This window comes from Antedon mediterranea, chromosome 1 (genome assembly GCF_964355755.1).
Source record: "Antedon mediterranea chromosome 1, ecAntMedi1.1, whole genome shotgun sequence".
NCBI classification, from domain to species: domain Eukaryota; kingdom Metazoa; phylum Echinodermata; class Crinoidea; order Comatulida; family Antedonidae; genus Antedon; species Antedon mediterranea.
In genome coordinates, this window is record NC_092670.1 from 24,970,935 (window position 1) to 24,991,879 (window position 20,945).

At 34.2% G+C, this 20,945-nt stretch overlaps 2 protein-coding genes across 3 annotated transcripts; one reads left to right on the forward strand and one right to left on the reverse strand.

The window, feature by feature from the left end:
* Positions 1 to 325: 325 nt before the first annotated feature.
* LOC140063539 (folliculin-like) lies at positions 326 to 20,851 on the reverse strand. Of its 2 annotated transcripts, none has more exons than XM_072109912.1 (9): positions 20,725 to 20,851; positions 17,573 to 17,798; positions 17,018 to 17,164; positions 3,727 to 4,213; positions 3,297 to 3,475; positions 2,982 to 3,095; positions 2,376 to 2,634; positions 1,989 to 2,091; positions 326 to 1,566 (listed from the first exon to the last, which is right to left on the reverse strand). In XM_072109912.1, the coding sequence occupies exons 2-9, from the start codon at positions 17,789 to 17,791 to the stop codon at positions 1,383 to 1,385; spliced, it is 1,692 nt and encodes a 563-aa protein (XP_071966013.1). In that variant the 5' UTR covers positions 17,792 to 17,798; positions 20,725 to 20,851; the 3' UTR covers positions 326 to 1,382. The 2 variants fall into 2 exon arrangements, with proteins under 2 accessions (XP_071966013.1, XP_071966012.1); XM_072109911.1 differs by lacking the exon at positions 20,725 to 20,851 and adding an exon at positions 19,844 to 19,918.
* Positions 9,289 to 11,609, forward strand: LOC140063535 (E3 ubiquitin-protein ligase TRIM45-like). The gene has a single exon (XM_072109906.1). It carries the CDS (start codon positions 9,309 to 9,311, stop codon positions 11,427 to 11,429), a length of 2,121 nt encoding a protein of 706 aa, XP_071966007.1. The 5' UTR covers positions 9,289 to 9,308; the 3' UTR covers positions 11,430 to 11,609.
* Positions 20,852 to 20,945: the final 94 nt, after the last annotated feature.

The following is a 20,945-nucleotide window of genomic DNA, read 5'->3' on the forward strand; positions in this document are numbered from 1 at the left end:
TTGCGTGTGTTGAGTAATTGGTCAGATGTTTTGCCCTACCATGATGTAATTTGTACTTCATACAAGTCCCACCCGAGAATTACTTGCATATTTTTTCGCAAGTATTCTCATTGTACTTAGTACGAAGTACAAATTACGTCAGAGTAGGGCAAAAACATCTGACCAATAATAATAATAATACTTTCAAGCTGTATGAAGATTTATTGGAACCCTTCTATTCTAAGCTTAATTGACTTTCTGGCCAGAATGTAAAATCACAGGGTTACACACACAAACAAATCACTCACTCTATTAATGTTCTTCAATATATTTAATATATAGATATATACATATATTTTTTATTATGTGTGATAAATATGCAAGATATAGTTTCAAATACTATAGATTGCAAAGATTATTAATTCTTTCTTTTAAATATATAAAATTGGTTTCATATTACAAATGATTAATGCTGATGTACAAATAAACAAAATATTAAAATAGTTCACTGATAATGATAATAGCAAATAGAAAAGCATTGTTAATATTTGACAATCATCATAGTTTGAGCAATTGTAAGTCAATTCAGTCATTTATACAGAAAATCACTATAAAACATTGTGTCAGAGTTGATTCTTTGATTCAGTTTATGATTGTGTACCAATATTAGAAGTAAGTAGATGTGATCTGTATTGACTACTGAGCCCAGTTTATGATTGTGTACCAATATTAGAAGTGAGTAGATGTGATCTGTATTGACTACTGAGCCCAGTTTATGATTGTGTACCAATATTAGAAGTGAGTAGATGTGATCTGTATTGACTACTGAGCCCAGTTTATGATTGTGTACCAATATTAGAAGTGAGTAGGTGTGATCTGCATTGACTACTGAGCCCAGTTTATGATTGTGTACCAATATTAGAAGTGAGTAGATGTGATCTGCATTGACTACTAAGCCCAGTTTATGATTGTGTACCAATATTAGAAGTGAGTAGATGTGATCTGTATTGACTACTGAGCCCAGTTTATGATTGTGTACCAATATTAGAAGTGAGTAGGTGTGATCTGCATTGACTACTGAGTCCAGTTTATGATTGTGTACCAATATTAGAAGTAAGTAGATGTGATCTGTATTGACTACTGAGCCCAGTTTATGATTGTGTACCAATATTAGAAGTGAGTAGATGTGATCTGTATTGACTACTGAGTCCAGTTTATGATTGTGTACCAATATTAGAAGCGAGTAGGTGTGATCTGCATTGACTACTAAGCCCTGTTTATGATTGTGTACCAATATTAGAAGTGAGTAGGTGTGATCTGTATTGACTACTAAGCCCAGTTTATGATTGTGTACCAATATTAGAAGTGAGTAGGTGTGATCTGTATTGACTACTGAGTCCAGTTTATGATTGTGTACCAATATTAGAAGTGAGTAGGTGTGATCTGTATTGACTACTGAGTCCAGTTTTCCAGAATTTTAGGAGTTGTTGATCAGATTCCTCGGTCTTGAGTACTTTTAGAAGTTGTTCCATTTCATCTTCGCTTCGTTTTCCTGTACGGCTGTACTTGTACACAACTTTCACTTTACTGAAAAGAAGTTTGTGAATAAAGGAATTAAACTTTACATTGAGAATTGCAAGTAAAAAGGTTCCAAATATTTTCCTTTCTACTGTGTTTGAAATGCAATTGACTAAAAACTATCTCCTGTATTGGAAGATAAGGTCATTAGAATAAATTGAAAGGGGTTGCTCATTAGTCACTACCTAATTACCTAATGGCTGGAAGGAATGGAGAGGGGGCATCCACTTTAGCTGGAAACATTTGATATACACAGAGTATTTATTATTTACCCTTTTCAATGATTCAGTTTTAACCTTATTGTTTCAAATATCTGTATTATAGGTTATGATAGGATAACATTACTTAAAATAAACAGTGTTACTGGGTAACTAGGGTAAAACCAGTATATCTGACTCTACCTCAGCTAATAGTTACATGAATATACTTACTTCATCCACTCCTCTTGTAAACAGACCAAATATGTCAGTACAACTTCAGGAGTAAAATGTGAGCTGTCTAAAATGCTTTCTATCTTTGCTAAAATCGTAGGTCCTGCAATTAAATGAAGAACTTTTTATTGTAAAAAGAAAATTAGAACAAATTTGTATGGTCAAACTTTTTTCCCATCGTCATAAGGCTTTATAATAACTACACAGGTTACTAATTTGAATTGTACATTTTTCATATTTTTATTATGTATATGATTTCTTTTTACTTTTTTACTAAAGATATGCATATGTTTTTATCATATGCCAAATGAGTTACCCATGTGGAATAATACAGTTTTGAATTTGTACAGAAGTCAAAGGTCACAGATATCTTAATACAGTATTTACCTTTGTCAGGCAGTGGTTGGCTGCTTGTCATATTAATACCATAGCCATGGAATGGGCTGTCCTCAGTAACACATAACCTGTTGGAGTTTGTTGGACACATATCAGGAGAGAGGACATCAAGAAGGATGTATTGTTCATTTTCGATGACATGTGGAGGAAGTCCAGTAAATGGCGGAAGGCCGAGAAAGTTACAACTCCATGAGGGCTGATACTTCTCACTAAATGGTACTAATTTACAACAGCCATTAGGTAATATACTCTGTAATAGACAAGAAATAAATGTTATGGTGTACATCAGTTTTTTCATACATAACCACGTTTTGAGTATAACTCAGACATGGACTTCTTTTAATGTGGAATTTTCGATTTGAACATACACCACGTCGACTGATACCCTATGATATGTGCAAGTCAACTGCCATGTTGACTTCCAAATTTTAGAACTTGTGACACGTTATTTCGCTCTCTGAACTAAGTCGACTTATGATGTCTTAACACTGCAATTACCAACATTCATCTGTCCACAATGACAGGACTAAGATGTCTGAAAGATGCACTTTAAATGGTACCATATTTAAATAAATTCCTACGGCTTATTATACTTACTTTCAGTATATTCAATAATGAGTTTATTGTGTTAAGATGCTGCGATCTGACAATGATCTGATTACCAATCAAAACATGATGGGCCAAATCATGGAAATTCAGACTACCAAAAACCTAATTTACAGAAAACAATTTTAGACAAAAATAAATTTGATGAATCAGAAAATGATAAAGTTGAAAACATTCTGAGAGTAAACTTGAAAGTCAAAACTCTTCTGTTTTCTACTTTCAATAGATTTGTAAAACCAGACATATGACGGGGACCGAGGTTCCCAATATCAGTTTAAAAATTGTAATGTTGAATTGTTGGTCTACCTTTCTAAGGTCTTGTAATGAAGTAAAAACAGGTCCATTGTCATTGCACGGTTCTTCTACAATTAACGGATTTGCCATCTCAATGGGTATGTGCTGAAGGAACTCCTCTTCATTTGGAGGTGTTTCAGTCTCTGCTTCCTTTAGCTTTGTTTCAACTTTGATAAATCCTTCCTCAGTTTCTAATATATAGAATGAAATAATTTTCTAAAAATCTCAATTTCATTTTATTTGATTTGTAAGAGTTCAAATTGGTGCAGATTCTGTAACAGAAAGGTTTCTGTAACACTGATGTTTTCTGTAATCACCAGGATGGGTTCCGTATTACACCAGGATTTTTCTGGCAACTGATGAGGGTGATGATTACGATATTCGTATGGCAACCATTAAGGTGTTATAATAATCATATAAATGACAAAATTAGTTTTCTTACCTTCTTCTTTATCTAAGTCTACAACGGTTTCTTCTTTTGGTGGGCCTTGCAAAACTTTTTCCACAATACGACTTGACCCCGTTTTTAACACCCAAGTAAACGTCATATGTATATACCTAAACAAATTCTTATCATCTGTTAAGTCAGTCATAGACCTATAAGTACTACCACCACCACGTCGACGGAAAAACTGATCTTTCGTAAAAAACTCTTGACCCATTCGTTGCGCTCGTTGTGGCGTAGCTGTCTGCTCTTGTTCGTAAACTTTCACAGCTTTCGTTTGAAGTTCACCTATTAATGTACGTACATTTTTTACAATAAACGGCCAAGAATTAAGTAGGTATATTCGGTCCATCATAACAACAATAATACTGTAAAAACGTTGAAATCCGCGAGCCTTACTGTCTTTTATAAAGAAGGTGTAGCTGAATACGTATCCATGGTCATCATCACCAAAAAACACAGGTCCCTCACGTCCTTGGCATACCTGTAAAAAAGCAACAAATCATTGAAGAAAAAGTATGGCGACTTCACAGAAAATGTATTGAGACCTCGGAAAAAAAGTATGGAGACCTCACAGAAAAGTATGGAGACCTCACTCACAAAAAAGTATTGATACCTCACAAAAAAAAAAAGTATGGAGACCTCGCAGAAAAGTATGGAGACCTCACAGAAAAAGTTTAGAGATCCCACAGAAAAGTATGGAGAACTTACAGAAAAGGTATGGAGATATCACAGAAAAAGTATGGAGACCTAACAGAAAAAGTATGGAGAACCCAGAAAAAAAAGTATGGAGACCCCACAGAAAAAATAGGGAGACCTCACAGAAAAAGAATAGAGTCCTCAAAGAAAAAGTTTGGAGTCCTCAAAGAAAAAGTTTGGAGACCCCACAGAAAAAGTATGGAGACATCACAGAAAAGGTATGGAGACCTAACAGAAAAAGTATGGAGAACTCACTGAAAACTTTGTATGGAGACATCACAGAAACGTTATGGAGACCTCAAAGAAAAAGTATAGAGACCCCAGAGAAAAAAGTATGGAGACCCCACAGAAAAAAATAGGGAGACCTCACAGAAAAAGAATAGATTCCTCAAAGAAAAAGTTTGAAGTCCTCAAAGAAAAAGTTTGGAGACCCCACAGAAAAAGTATGGAGACATCACAGAAAAGGTATGGAGACATCACAGAAAAAGTATGGAGACATCACAGAAAAGGTATGGAGACATCACAGAAAAAGTATGGAGACCTCACAGAAAAAGTATGGAGACATCACAGAAAAGGTATGGAGACATCACAGAAAAAGTATGGAGACATCACAGAAAAAGTATGGAGACCTAACAGAAAAAGTATGGAGACCCCACAGAAAAAGTATGGAGACATCACAGAAAAAGTATGGAGACCTCACAGAAAAAGTATGGAGACATCACAGAAAAAGTATGGAGACCCCAGAGAAAAAGTATGGAGACCCCACAGACAAAATAGGGAGACCTCACAGAAAAAGTATGGAGTCCTCAAAGAAGTATAGAGACATCACAGAAAAAGTATGGAGATATTTGTATTTTTTACTTTCTCGATAAAAATGGTAAAAGAACATCATAATTTTTATCCCACATTATGGTTGATAAAAAGTCAATGAATCTTTGGCAGCAAAAACAAATCTCCACCAATTTTGAAATATGCAATTTATTTGTCCTATGATTTATAAAAGATGTTTTTAGCAAAGACTTTGTTTACAGTAAAAGATTTATTATACTGTGTATACGGTACTGTATGTTCCATAACTTTTAATCTATTATGATACCACAGATTCTAAAAATAAACATTGCTTGCTTCCTTTTTCTGGATCACCAATTTTGAAGAGCAGTGTTCTGCATCACTGATTTTGAAATCATCATGTGACTCATTACTATAAAAATAGCTTAATACTGATCTTGTCACACTTACAACCAACTTTTGTTTCATTGCTGGTGGAAAAGATAATAAATTATTGAAATGTTCAAAGTATTTTACATTTATTTATCAAATTCCTAAAATAATGCCTAATTACTATTATTATAACACAATTACAGAGTTGTTGTACTTGCCAGCAAAAGAGGTCACATGACAGGAAGTAGTAGCAATTGGAAAAACCCACTTGGGTGTTGTGTACAGGAATATCGTAATGTATACTGTAGGATTTTGTTAATCAATAATTTTCAACAACTTTCTATTCATGTCTAGTTATTAATTGTAAAGGTAATTTAATTTTTTTTCTCTCTTTGGTTAGTTACTACTGTAAATAAAGGCATTTTTAAAAATTTGTTTACATTTCAAGAAACATTTACTGTACGGGTTATGACCTTGAAGTATGTATAGTCCAACAGCGCATTTTATTTTTAAAATGTATAACATTTTTAGTCGCGTGGAAGCGACTCTATAGTTCACTAAGTCGGTCGGTCGGTCTGTCTGTCTGTCTGTCGGTCTGTCTGTCTGTCTGTCGGTCCGGTATCACTATGCGTTTTATCGCTTTATGACCTTATCTTGATATCAGTTTAATCTAGCTAAGTAAATTTTTCACAGAATATTCCTTATGGCCAGGAATCGATGTGGTTATGTTTTCACGGTGCGCAATAAAAAATTACGCGGTCTACGCACGATTTAACGAAATCACGTTTGTAATCATATCTTAACAACCATGAATCACAATTAAATAAAATTTGGTACTCATAAATTTCAGGGCATAAATCATCATATGGCAATACAATTACGTGCGTAGCACATGTAACGCATGCGTACGCGCGCTTAAAATTTTCAAAATTTATTTTCGATGAAATAAGAGTACGTTTCAGGCAATTTTAAGCGTTTACAAAATTGCCATGATTGCGCAGATTTTTGCGCGCGCACTGCGCGTTAAATGTTATTGCGCACACTTTTTGCCCGATTTCTGTTTTCTTGAATTACTTTTCAACTCGAAATTACGTTATACGAGCACGTCAAATGTGACAGGCTACGCACGTGTAAATTAAAAAAAATATAAATGTTTTTAAACATTTCAACATTTTTAAACATGTTCAGTAATTTCGGTCAGTATAGTTCACTATGTCGGTCGGTCCGTCTGTCTGTCGGTCTGTCTGTCTGTCGGTCTGTTTGTCTGTCGGTCCGGTATCACTATGCATTGCAGCACGCGACTTAGACCCCATTTACACTTCATCGACGATTTTTTAGCCGGCCCGAAGTCGGCCCGACGCCGGCTTTCTTTTTAGCCCGCAATGTGTTTACACTTACCCAAAAAGCCGGCCTCGGGCCCTTACTATTGCGTTTACACTTGCTCTCGCGGAAGAGTGCTCGATGATACGATTTCGCTACAATCACGTCATATCCGCTCCTGTGCGTCTTAAAAAGTTAATATTATAAGCGTTATCAATCTACACTAGGCCTAGGCCTATCAACTTTATCAAAAAAGAATCAAATAACGGTATTTAATATGGATCAAAACAATTGTATTATTGCTTTACTACTAATGTTTGCGTCTCGTTTTCTAAAGAATAGTAGTAGATCATACGCCTTTTTCACGAAACGGAAAACATCTTCGATCGATGATTCTTTACTCCATGATCGATGACAACACAAACAATGCCGTTCAACGAAGCGTAACCAACAGAAATAACATAGCGTTTTCAGCCTATTTTCGGAGGACAAGTTACTTAAAAATTCGTAACTCCTCAACGGACAGTCGTATGGACAACATTTTTTACTGTAAAATGTTCTTTAAAGATTAGCCTATAGAACTGTGATTAAAAAAAATTTTATTTTTTTTTTTCACTTCTTAAGTACATCGAAAAAAACACCACAGTTTATAAGCATAGGCGCCGCACATGGTGTCCTGAAATCCCCTGAAAACGCTATGTTATTTCTGTTGGTTACGCTTCGTTGCACACGGCATTGTTTGTCATAGATCGTGAAAAAGGCATCTTTACCAATTTAATTTCAATGAAGAATTTCCGATTCATCAGCAATAAGTTTCGTAAACTTAAAGCTATAGTTGACACAGAACGTTCATTTTATGACCGCGAGTGTTTACACTATACGAAGTGCCGGCCCGAAGCCCGCAATTGCCGGCCCCCTGAAGCCTACTCTAGACTAGGCTCAAAATTGAGCCGGCTCGAGGCCGGCTCGGTTGTTCCCAGAGTGTTTACACTTGTGCACTTTTGGCTCGGAGCCGGCCTCGAGCCGGCCTCGGGCTCGCTAAAAGCTGAAGTGTAAATGGGGTCTAGATGGCTGTTGGCCTTGTTTCTATTACTATTAGCAATAAAACATGTTGCGTATTGTGTATGTACTATATGCATATCACCACACTTTCATTCACACTACATCCATCTCCATGACATTAAATTTATCCACCATGCATAGATAGGGCCCGTTTCTGCTGCCAACCCAAAATATACCGTATAAATATACCGTATATATACCGTATATGAAATTCGTGCACCGTTTCCGCTGCACATACTTCGTGGGTGGGTTGTAAAAAAGTTGGCTTTCATTACCCAAAATGCATTTCGTGAGACGGAAGTATGGATTGACCTCGTGTGAGTGAGGTTTTTACAAAACAATGATGGTTCTCAAAACGTCGTAGCATTGCTTTCTATTTTAAATGTAATGAGTAGAAGTAGCAACGAATTTACACCGCACATACAAGCACAATCTAGAAATGTCACTATAAATAAACTCTGTTATTCAAATTGAGTTTATATTATGCTATATTATCCTATATTGCCGTTTTAATTTCCATTTTCTATTATACAGTATTTTACCATGATTTTACATCACGTTGTGTAAGAACATTCGATTTATTGTAATTAAAATCTTGGTATCGCTTCTGTTGCCATGCAGTCTTACCCCAACCTTCGCTTCCCCCCACAATTGAATTGCAAAAATAGTGATTTGTTCGGTCCACAGTGACATTTTGATCTGTTGCTTGCTTTTACACGTGTGTTTCAACTTTCAATGCAGCAGAAAAACCAAAACAAACGCGTCGCTCTCTGTTAGTTTTTTACCTCGTGTCATGAGTCGGGTCACATTTACGGTATATTTTGAGTGCAGCAGAAACGGGGAACGAAATATACGGTATATTTTGGAATATACCGTATAATATCCACAAACGATGGGGATATTTATGCAGTATATATACCGCAAATATATACGGTATATTTTTTATGAGACCCATTTCTGCTGCCAAAAAATATACCGTATATAAAATATACCGTATATATACGGTATATTTTTGGCAGCAGAAACGGGGCCATAGGGAGCTTTCAATTTACGATGCCTGAAGACCTACACCTTGGCCTAGAAACCATCAAAACAAGGTAGGGAGAGTGGGAACATGTCCATATCCACACATGAACACAGTGAATAAACATGAAATACTTTGGTCGTTGCAAATTTAAAGCTCCCTAACAAACTAAATGATCTAGTTTTACTGTAATTCTTACAGTTTCATCACAAGAAAACACCTTAATGTTAAATATTGTCATACAGTCCATTATTACACCAAACGTCCACATAATAACACTAGTTTTACTATTTTACAGATACATTTGTTTAATATGGCTACAAGCAAATTAAATCAGTTTCTTCAAGATGTTGATGAGGACTTAGTATGTTCTATTTGCCAGGAAAGGTTTCAACATCCTAAAAGTCTTCAATGTCTACATAGCTTTTGCTTGTCATGTTTAGAGAACTGGGTAAAAACAAACAATGGCAAACTAACATGTCCAATGTGTTGCACATCATATCCTATTCCAGATGGCGGGCTTAAGAAGCTTCCACCAAATACATTTCTAAATAACATGTTAGAAAACATTGACAAATTTCAGAAGAAAGATAACATAAAATGTGTTTGTGGAACAACAGAACAGGCAATACATTACTGTAAAGAATGCAGACATTACTTGTGTTTCACATGTAGTAAGCAACATAACAAATTTCCAATGTTAGCAAGTCATGCACTACTTGCTGCAGGGGAAGTGCAATCAATGACGCCACAACAACTTGCAGCATTAAATCCACCATTGTGTTCTTCTCACAACAAACCACTGGAGCTATACTGTACAAAATGTAAAGAACCAATATGCATCCACTGTGCAGTAACAGAACATCAGGCAGTGGATCAAAATCATAAAACAATAGAAATTGTAAAAGCATTTGAATCATTTAAAGAATCTGCACAACAACTGAAATCAACAGCCCAACACTACAAAGGTAAACTAGAAAATGGACTCAAAGAGCTCACAGAGAATTCTAAAAAACTAAAAGAAAGTAAAGAAATGAGTATTAAAGATATCAATAATCAAGTTAAACAAGTGAAACAAATAATCCAGAAAAAAGGAGATGAAATGAAAAAAAAAGTTGACACAATTTATGAAAATGAAAAGAAAACAAATGACTTAGAAATGGAGAAATTAAGAGCAATCACTGCTGAACTAGATACAAATGTAAGTTTCCTTAATCAGTCACTAAAGAGTGAACCAGCAACTGCCATGATGTCAAGTGAAATTGCATTGAATACACTGAAGGATCAAATGGATAATTCTGAAGAAATTAAACAAAATGACAATGGACAAATTAACTTCTTTGGAAACAAACATGAAATTGATTTGTTAAAACAACATGACATTGGAATTGTAACTCAAATTAATGTAAAGGTTCCTAAACATGTCATCCAAGGTGAAACAATTGTTGCAAAAATAAGAAAAACACATCAAGTTGGTCCTAATCAACTTACAGCAACATGGACACATGCAACGGGATTAATCAAAATTGGTCAACTTGTTAAAAAAGATAATGAATATGTTATAAGAAGAGTATATAAGAATCCAGGAATCTGTACATTAAATGTGTATTTCAATGGTACCCCAATCAAACAATCACCATTTACTATCAACATAGAGAAGAAAGGACTGGTAAATGATTTTGAAGTTGATGGGCAGCCTACAGGACTAGTAAAGTGTGCCGATGATTGCTTGCTGATTTCATCTTTCACAAATGAAATTCACAAGTACAAACAATCAGGAGAATGCATCAGTAAGATTACTCTACCAGAAGGTGTGCAAGTTTACAAAATGTACAAAATGAAGAATGACAACATAGCATTCAGTGATGAAAACTGCATTAAAGTATGTGATATGAATGGTCTTCTGATAAAATCCATTGGGGAGGATGTATTGAATGATCCACGTAGTATTCACATAGATGAGGCAACAAATATTATTTATGTAGCAGATGGAAACACACAATGTGTGCTTATGTTTGACATCTATAGTGGTAAGGAACTGATGAAGATAGGATCACAAGAAGAAGTACAATATGGATACAATGATGTAACACTTACACAAACTGGGAAAGTGCTTGTAACAGATTGGGAAAATGGTCAAATTGTATTATATGATAATGAAGACAAGTCATTAAAAGTACTTATCAATGAAGGTGATGAAGATGGTAATGTGATAGAGCCACAAGGAGTTGTAGTTGATGAGGATGATAACATCATTGTATCAAGTCACCACAAACTACAACTATTCAGTAGTGATGGACATTTTATCAAAAGAATTGATCAGAAAGCAGATGGGATTAATGATCCAGAGCAGTTATGTATCATTTCATCAAACCCACGTAGAATTGCTATAGCTAATTATGGTGGCAGCAACATTAAAATATTCAACTACTAAAGTTGTCCTCAAATAAAAAATTCACATGAATATAATTGTCAACATGTAGGCTACTAAGTAAATCATTGATTCAGAATACCATTTGGATACTATTACTATATTATTAAACTAGTTACAGTAGATTAAATTAATTTAAATGTTTTAATTATTAAAACAAATGTTTCATTGCTTTAGATTATACATAGGCCTAAAGTGATTATTATGTACATCCAGAAAATGATTTACATTGAAATTAGGTTTATAATTTTATTGCATTATTGTAAATTCAAAGACTGATGCCTAAAAGTCATCATTGTACTATATTATTGCTATGGTTATTATCTATATAAATTTACGTAAGGGCAAAATTCGGTAAATCGCGCCTTACTTCTATAATTTTTACTCGATGGTATATAATGTTGGTTCGTACTTTCGGTACTGATTTTAACCACCTGATGTAATCCTGTTTACTAATTAAATTAAGTTAGATAATTAGTTATTGACGATTAAAACGAATTTAGGTTCAACGATTTGCCTCAAATAGGGGTGTTTTCCGACCGTGGTATACACTGTCTAATGGATGTCCATCTTGAAAAATACCCGCCACAAAAATTCGAGGAGGCTTCGCATTTTCCTATCTCCTCCTACGATAATTGTTTTTAATAGCTGAAAACCGGTTGAACAGCTAGAGTACACCATCATAATGTTGAAGACAGGCCGATTTTCTTTAAAAAATACTATTTTGATAGATTTAATATACGATTATACAAATCTATTGATTTGCGATGAATGGAACATCCCAATCTCTCAGTCTGCCAGAGTTTGGTTTAACACAAGTACTGTAGGTAAATTTATGAGCCCTTGGTTTAACACATACGGTAGGTAAATATATGGGCCCTTTGAGAATAAACTTGCGAGATTGTGGATAGGCTCTACTGTTAGATATATAAACACATTATTATATACAAATAAACTTTATACTGACAGTTCTTTCTCAACGTTTGTATTAATTAATAATTACCAAATATAAACGTCGTAGTGGTGTATCGTGACATGGTACTTTAATATTTCAATCGATTATGACAGTGACAGTTTTAACTAAACTAAATAAAGAATGTTCTCTAATATAATTCGGAATCTCTTGCCATACACGGGGAAAATTAGTGTACAATGAATATTTAAAAGAAATAAATAAATAAATAAATAAAATAAAAAAAGTATTAAATCGCAAATGTTTTACTGTATTTAGAGGTATATTATTTATAGGCCTATAAAACATGAAAAAAATATTTCGTTACTGAGTGGATAAAGAATATATTTAAAAATTGTTCCTCTTTGTACCTATCCGCTTTCCCATCACTGAACCCTAATGTTACATACAAAACACAAATTGGGTTTCCTTAAATGAGTCTAAATCAAAAACTTGGACTCATTTTGTGATAAGTTTTTCCTTCGGAAGTAATTCCCAGGGTGCTAATTTTAGTTGACTACATAAATCATCGTGTCTATTTATTCGTTTCTGTAAACGACAATGTATATAGTCCTGCGGTACGTACATTTGAAATCGCCAGTTTTGTTACGCTGAAATTCCTGTGTATTCGAGAACCATCTGTGGGCACGACCTAGATGGTACGCGAGCGAAGCGAGCGTACCATCTAGTGATGTATAATTGATTGATTAAATAAAATTCCCTAAAAGTAATATTGGTACAATAATACACTAGTGATATGAAAGGCAAGGATGAGAAATAGATTACATTGTTATTGCATCAAATATATACAACCTAATAACTGTCTTTCTTTTAAAACGTAAAACTTAATTTGAATTTTATCTGTGTATTTCAAGTTTAAAAAATGAGATATTTTAAAATTAGATTTATTTGTAGCTGTAGTGTTTTTTACAATAAATTCAGATGCATCTTCATAATATTTGTATCATTAAAAAGAATGATTGTCATCAAATAAAACAATAATAAAACAGTGGAATTGCAATACAAATGTTTTATTTCTTAGGAATGTTTCATGTTTCTATACTAGACTGTGAGTGGCAATTCTATGTCTGCTGTTGGTGAAATAATTAGACAATAAAAATGCATTACTAATAGTAATACAAAGTTTGTGTCCACATAAAAATTTATATTATTGTTATTAAACAAAGAAACAGTATGGAGACCTCAAAGAAAAAGTATGAAGACCTCACAGCAAAGTATGGAGACCTCAAAGAAAAAGGAAGGAGACCTCAAAGAAAAAGGAAGGAGACCTCAAAGAAAAAATATGAAGACCTCACAGCAAAGTAAGGAGACCTCAAAGAAAAAGGAAGGAGACCTCAAAGAAAAAGGAAGGAGACCTCAAAGAAAAAGGAAGGAGACCTCAAAGAAAAAATATGAAGACCTCAAAGAAAAAGGAAGGAGACCTCAAAGAAAAAGGAAGGAGACCTCAAAGAAAAAGAAAGGAGACCTCAAAGAAAAAGTATGAAGATCTCAAAGAAAAAGTAATGAGACCTCAAAGAAAAAGAAAGGAGACCTCAAAGAAAAAGTATGAAGACCTCAAAGAAAAAGTATGAAGACCTCAAAGAAAAAGTATGAAGACCTCAAAGAAAAAGAAAGGAGACCTCAAAGAAAAAGTATGAAGACCTCAAAGAAAAAGTATGAAGACCTCAAAGAAAAAGAAAGGAGACCTCAAAGAAAAAGTAATGAGACCTCAAAGAAAAAGTAAGGAGACCTCAAAGAAAAAGTAATGAGACCTCAAAGAAAAAGTAAGGAGACCTCAAAGAAAAAGTATGAAGACCTCAAAGAAAAAGTATGAAGACCTCAAAGAAAAAGTATGAAGACCTCAAAGAAAAAGTAAGGAGACCTCAAAGAAAAAGTAATGAGACCTCAAAGAAAAAGTAAGGAGACCTCAAAGAAAAAGTATGAAGACCTCAAAGAAAAAGTAAGGAGACCTCAAAGAAAAAGTAATGAGACCTCAAAGAAAAAGTAAGGAGACCTCAAAGAAAAAGTAAGGAGACCTCAAAGAAAAAGTATGAAGACCTCAAAGAAAAAGTAAGGAGACCTCAAAGAAAAAGTAATGAGACCTCAAAGAAAAAGAAAGGAGACCTCAAAGAAAAAGTATGAAGACCTCAAAGAAAAAGTAATGAGACCTCAAAGAAAAAGTATGGAGACCTCAAAGAAAAAGTAAGGAGACCTCAAAGAAAAAGTAAGGAGACCTCAAAGAAAAAGTATGAAGACCTCAAAGAAAAAGTAAGGAGACCTCAAAGAAAAAGTAATGAGACCTCAAAGAAAAAGTAAGGAGACCTCAAAGAAAAAGTAAGGAGACCTCAAAGAAAAAGTATGAAGACCTCAAAGAAAAAGTAAGGAGACCTCAAAGAAAAAGTAATGAGACCTCAAAGAAAAAGAAAGGAGACCTCAAAGAAAAAGTATGAAGACCTCAAAGAAAAAGTAATGAGACCTCAAAGAAAAAGTATGGAGACCTCAAAGAAAAAGTAAGGAGACCTCAAAGAAAAAGTAAGGAGACCTCAAAGAAAAAGTATGAAGACCTCAAAGAAAAAGTAAGGAGACCTCAAAGAAAAAGTAAGGAGACCTCAAAGAAAAAGTATGGAGACCTCAAAGAAAAAGTAATGAGACCTCAAAGAAAAAGTATGAAGACCTCAAAGAAAAAGTAATGAGACCTCAAAGAAAAAGTATGAAGACCTCAAAGAAAAAGTAAGGAGACCTCAAAGAAAAAGTAAGGAGACCTCAAAGAAAAAGTATGAAGACCTCAAAGAAAAAGTAAGGAGACCTCAAAGAAAAAGTAAGGAGACCTCAAAGAAAAAGTATGGAGACCTCAAAGAAAAAGTAATGAGACCTCAAAGAAAAAGTATGAAGACCTCAAAGAAAAAGTAATGAGACCTCAAAGAAAAAGTAATGAGACCTCAAAGAAAAAGTATGAAGACCTCAAAGAAAAAGTAATGAGACATCAAAGAAAAAGTAAGGAGACCTCAAAGAAAAAGTATGAAGACCTCAAAGAAAAAGTAATGAGACCTCAAAGAAAAAGTAAGGAGACCTCAAAGAAAAAGTATGAAGAATTGATCAAGAAGAAGATGGAATTGATAATCCTGACCAGTTATGTATCATTTCATATCATCCACATAGAATTGCTGTAGCTAATTATGGTGATAGCAACATTAAAACATTCAACTACTAAAGTTGTCCTCAAATAAATAATTCACATGAATATTATAATTGTTAACATTGATACAATTTCAATACTGTAAATCATTAAACTGTAAAAATAAATATTACAGTAGATTTAGTTACTAATTCAGTGATAAATATAACTTTACTTTGAATTATTCATAACTTATTTACTGTGTGATTAGTTATTAAAACAAATGGTCTGAGTTATTGCATTGCTTTAATCTCTGTCTACACTATCAAACTAGTTTGACAACAAAAGCCAAATATGGTAGTGATATGACATCATCATGTCCAATCAGGGCACATCACATTTTTTTGTCAAATAAAGTATGATAGTGTAGACAGAGCTTTAGACATAAAGTGATTAATTATTATGTACATTCAGAAAATTAATTACAATGAAATTAAGTTTATAATTTTATTGAATTATTGTAACTTCAAAGGAAATGACAGACTGATGCCTAAAAAAGTCATCATTGTACTATAATATTACTATGGTTATTATTATATGTTTAATTGATTGAATAAAGTTCCCATGGTGTAATACAATATAATACACTAGTGATATGAAAAATGTAGATGTATTAGTTACATTGTTATTGCATCAGATATATACAACCTTTATATAATAACTGTCTTTCTTTTCAAATGTAAAACTTAATTTTAATTTCAAATTTTATCATCTGTGTATTTCAAGTTCAAAACAAGATATTTTAAACATAGATTTATTTGTAACTGTAGTGTTTCTAACAATAATTCATTTCAGATGCATCTTCATATTGTATATCCTTACAAAAATGATTGTTATCGAAAAAAACAATAATAAAAACAGTGGAACTGCAAATATATGTTATATTTCTTAAGAATGTTTTATGTATCATATCTATGTACTAGACCGCCGTTCTGCAACCTATGGGTCGCAACCCAATGTTTGAGTCACGGAAAAAAATTAATGGGTCGCGAAAATGTTGGGTCGCAAGAATTCCCAAAATCGGATCATGGGTCGCGGTCAAAAAAGGTTGCGGAACGCTGTACTAGACTGTACAAGTTTTTTTCCACATTTATATTGAGTTACTGGTTGAGTTTGGAACTAAAGCAGGACATCCCCACACTAATGTACTGTACTCTATTCTACTAATATAAGAAGATGAACTATTCCTCATATGTTCACAGAAAAAGTATGGAGAAATCACAGAAAAAGTATGGAGACCTAAAGAGGAAAAGTATGGAGATCTCACAGAAAAAGTATGGAGATCTCACAGAAAAAGTATGGAGATCTCACAGAAAAAGTATGGAGACCTAACAGAAAAAGTATGGAGACCTCACAGAAAAAGTGTGGTGACCTCACAGAAAAAGACCTGAAATTGGTTAATGAGAAAACTTGTAAAAACAAGGATGGGAATGCATTGATATTTTATAAATGGAACAAGCTTACCTCACAACTAAGACTCCTGACACATGCATTACGTACAATACTGAATAGTTGTGGTTGGTCTGGATACTGCATGCTTACATAGCTAATATGAGCCTCATGGTCACTACTGACAAAACCAGGCTGACCAGGTTGGAATGACCGACATGCCTAAAAAGACAAAAATACATAATAATAGTAGGATACTGCACCTAATTACTGGTAATTGAGACTTTAAAAAGATAATTTATTTGTGGTTTTTAATTTTGAGTGGTGGTACAAGTTCAAGTAATCTTTATTATGTTTATAACAACTGGTACAAATTTGGTTGCTGGTTATAATAGACAGAGAAACAGATATGAATAAAAGAACAGTGAAGATATTTTTTTAAATTTTAATGGTTAATATGGGGATGTGAACACAAATTTGGGCAAAGGATCATTCACATACCTGACCTCTTACATAATATGTGACCCTAAGGAGCATAGAAACTTTTGCAATAAGAAAAATAATAAAGTATGTATATTTCCACAGAATGTTTCCAAAAATAAAAATACCAATTTATCTATATAATTCTACCTCACAAAGTTCTGTCTTGGGGTTGTTGGCAATTCCAGACTGTGATGATGCAGATCCTGTACTGGAAGATCTACTTCGTTTCTTTGGATAGTAAGAGTTCTTCTTTACTTTACCATCCAGTACATCTTGAGGATCGGCCGCATGAAATGCTTGTGTGCAGAAGAGGATGCTAGGCCCATGAAGCTCACAGAAGTGGCATAACGCCATCACAGCATTCATCTTGTACCTAAACAGATTAAGAACATTGAAATTAATGATATAAAAGTATTTTTACCGTTTGATTGGTTATTTTTAATCATTCAATAACATGGTTCAATAATTATTAATAATCAATAATGATACTAATCATATTGTTAAAGGAATTTATGTACAACGCGATAGGCCAAAAACATGTTTTGCTCCACAACCTATTGAACTGCTGAACACAAAAGCTTTGGTTTTATCAAAAAATAATGAAAAATACTTTGCGAGGTTTGAAATTTTCAGATAGACATATGCTTGTCAATAAATGCAAATGATCAATAAGTAGCCCATAACACTCATTGTCTTACATAATGCTGTTTGTTTTAACTAATCTATACGATTGGCCTACGCTGTACTATATCACTTTTACACATTATATTATCCTAAAAAATGAGCTGTATCCACTTGTAGGTTTCGTAATTGTGGCTTTGGTAATTAATTTTAAAATTATATTAAATTAACATGGAAATATATTTTTAAATGATTTTCAAAAAGCACATTACTCCATTAAAACCTGTAAAATAAAATTAAAACACAAATTTCTGTATAAAATAGGATAAACATTATAATGTATACGACATTTAGCAATTGATATCAAACGCAGCCCATATGATTAACGCCTTGACTAAAGATGCGGGGGATCCAGTCAAGTCGCCCCATCGCAAAGTCGCCCCATACAAAGTCGCCCAATACAAAGTCGCCCCATCGCAAAGTCGCCCCAAAACAAAGTCGCCCCGGCACAGTCGCCCCATCTCAAAGTCGCCCCATTACAAAGTCGCCCCATCGCAAATTCGCCCCATCGCAAAGTCGCCCCAACGCAAAGTCGCCCCATCGCAAAGTCGCCCACTGTTTTAATCATATCGGTTGCGTTTGATATCGATTGCGTTGTTACTTTGGTCGCGCTAAATGTCGTATACATTAATGTTTATCCTATTATATACATAATATGTGTTTTAATTTGTATTTTACAGGTTTTAATGGAGTGATGTGCTTTTTAAAAATCATTAAAAAAATAGTCCCTTGTTTGAAAGTTTTAAAAAGATTATCCATGATTTATAGTTTCGAAAATGTTAATTTAATATGATTTTAAAATTAGCTACCAGAGCCACAATTACAATTTCTTCAACCTACGCGATACCAGCTCATTTTTTAGGATAATAGCCTATAATAAATGTATAAATGTGTAGTAGGCCTTCGTATAGATTTACAGTAGTTAAAACAATAACAGTGTTGTAAGACAATAAGTGTTATAGGCTACTTATTGATCATTTTGCATTTATTGACAAGTTATGTGTCTTAATTTTATAATGACTTTTCAAAATGAAGAAAAAAAAAGGGGATTTCATCGCCGATATGATTGTTTTACATGCAGGTATTAGTAAAATTAAAACGCGACATTTTGACCATGGAAAAACCATCGTACAGTATTGTGTGCGTGTTTTTTAAAAAGGGGAATCCCCGACGGTCAGCAGAAAGACGTAGCAGCTGTGAGGAAACAGATACCAGAAGGCGCAGCTCCGATTGGATTCAGAGAATGTTTCAGATGGCGAGTCGCCTTTTATTCAACAGCACAATGATCATTTTACTGAAGAAATTCTTTTCAATCCTTTTGGTTATAGAACATTCTAATTATAATGCCTAATAAATATCCTCATATCAGGTTTTTATTTAATTTTAAATTAAACAAGACAGTGAAGAGGCACGGAATAATACGTACACGGACGTACGACAAATACACACACGCACGTTATCATTTACGACATATAGTGGTGATATGATGCAATTTTATAATGGGATATAATGATGGGATTGCCTTTCCAGGAGTCTTACAATCAATGTTCACTGTAATACTATGTATAAAATAGTAAACTGAATGTTTATAAATAAATTGTTTTACGTAATTTGTTGCATATAAAATAAAAGACACAGACGTAGCCTACGTTTCCTATAAAATATTTCACATTTAAATAATTATGTACTGTTAAATGACATTATGCTGGATAATACTATATCTTAAACTATGTTTACAAATTGTCATTTTTTAAGCCACACATCTTCTCATCATAGGCCTACTGACCTGTAAAATAAAAACAAAAATCAATTATTAATATAGGCCTAATAATAATAAATATTCATCGACCAAAGTAAAAATAATCTAGATCGTATAACATCATTTTATCGCGACCGATTTCGAACGCGACTGATGATATCATCGTAAAACTCCGGCGGGGTTTCTCCATCTTCAGATGGTGCGTTGTAGAGTGCGACAACGGCGGAGTAATTACGGGGGTTTCCCTCTGGTAAGCTAGCACGTTAGAGTGCGACCGCGGAGTGCGACCGAGTGATTAGTTGGGGGCTTCCTCTCTGATGATATGGGGGTGCGTGCCGATCGTGTGACCTGAGACTACATGGCGGGGCTTTCTTCCCCTTTTATGCCTACACGTTCTGTGTTATTTTGTGTATCATTGCAACATTTTACGCACTTGTAAACTATTTTTTAACGTTTTGGGGCGACTTTGCGATAGGGCGCGACTTTGTGATAGGGCGACTTTGCGATGGAGCGACTTTGCGTTGGGGCGACTTTGCGATGGGGCGACTTTGCGATAGGGCGACTGTGTCTGGGCGACTTTGTTTTGGGGCGACTTTGCGATGGGGCGACTGTGTAAGGGGCGACTTTGTATGGGGCGACTTTGCGATGGGGCGACTTGACTAGCATCCAGATGCGGTACCATATCCTAACTTCTGTTTGCTAAAGGTGTACGTACGATAAAATTGCTTTACTGTACGTCTTAATCAGCCATGGGGCTGGCAACTTATTTATTACTAAAACTATCCTACTGCTCTGGTCGGGTATTTTCTCGCTTATTTGTTTTCCGTAATTATAACTTGTATGTTAAATAAATAATTACCTTATTTGAATCACTAATAAAGAGGGAATGACAGCATTAAGATGATACTTTTGTAGAATTACTGTACTGTATAGGCTAGGCCTAGTATTATGAGTATGATGAACACTTGACACCACCACACACTTGACTCACGGTCAGATGATTTCAGATTTCAGTATTGTTTTGGTGGTTAACTTATGGAAAATTTGCGGTCTAACACGACATACAAGTGTTATATACAA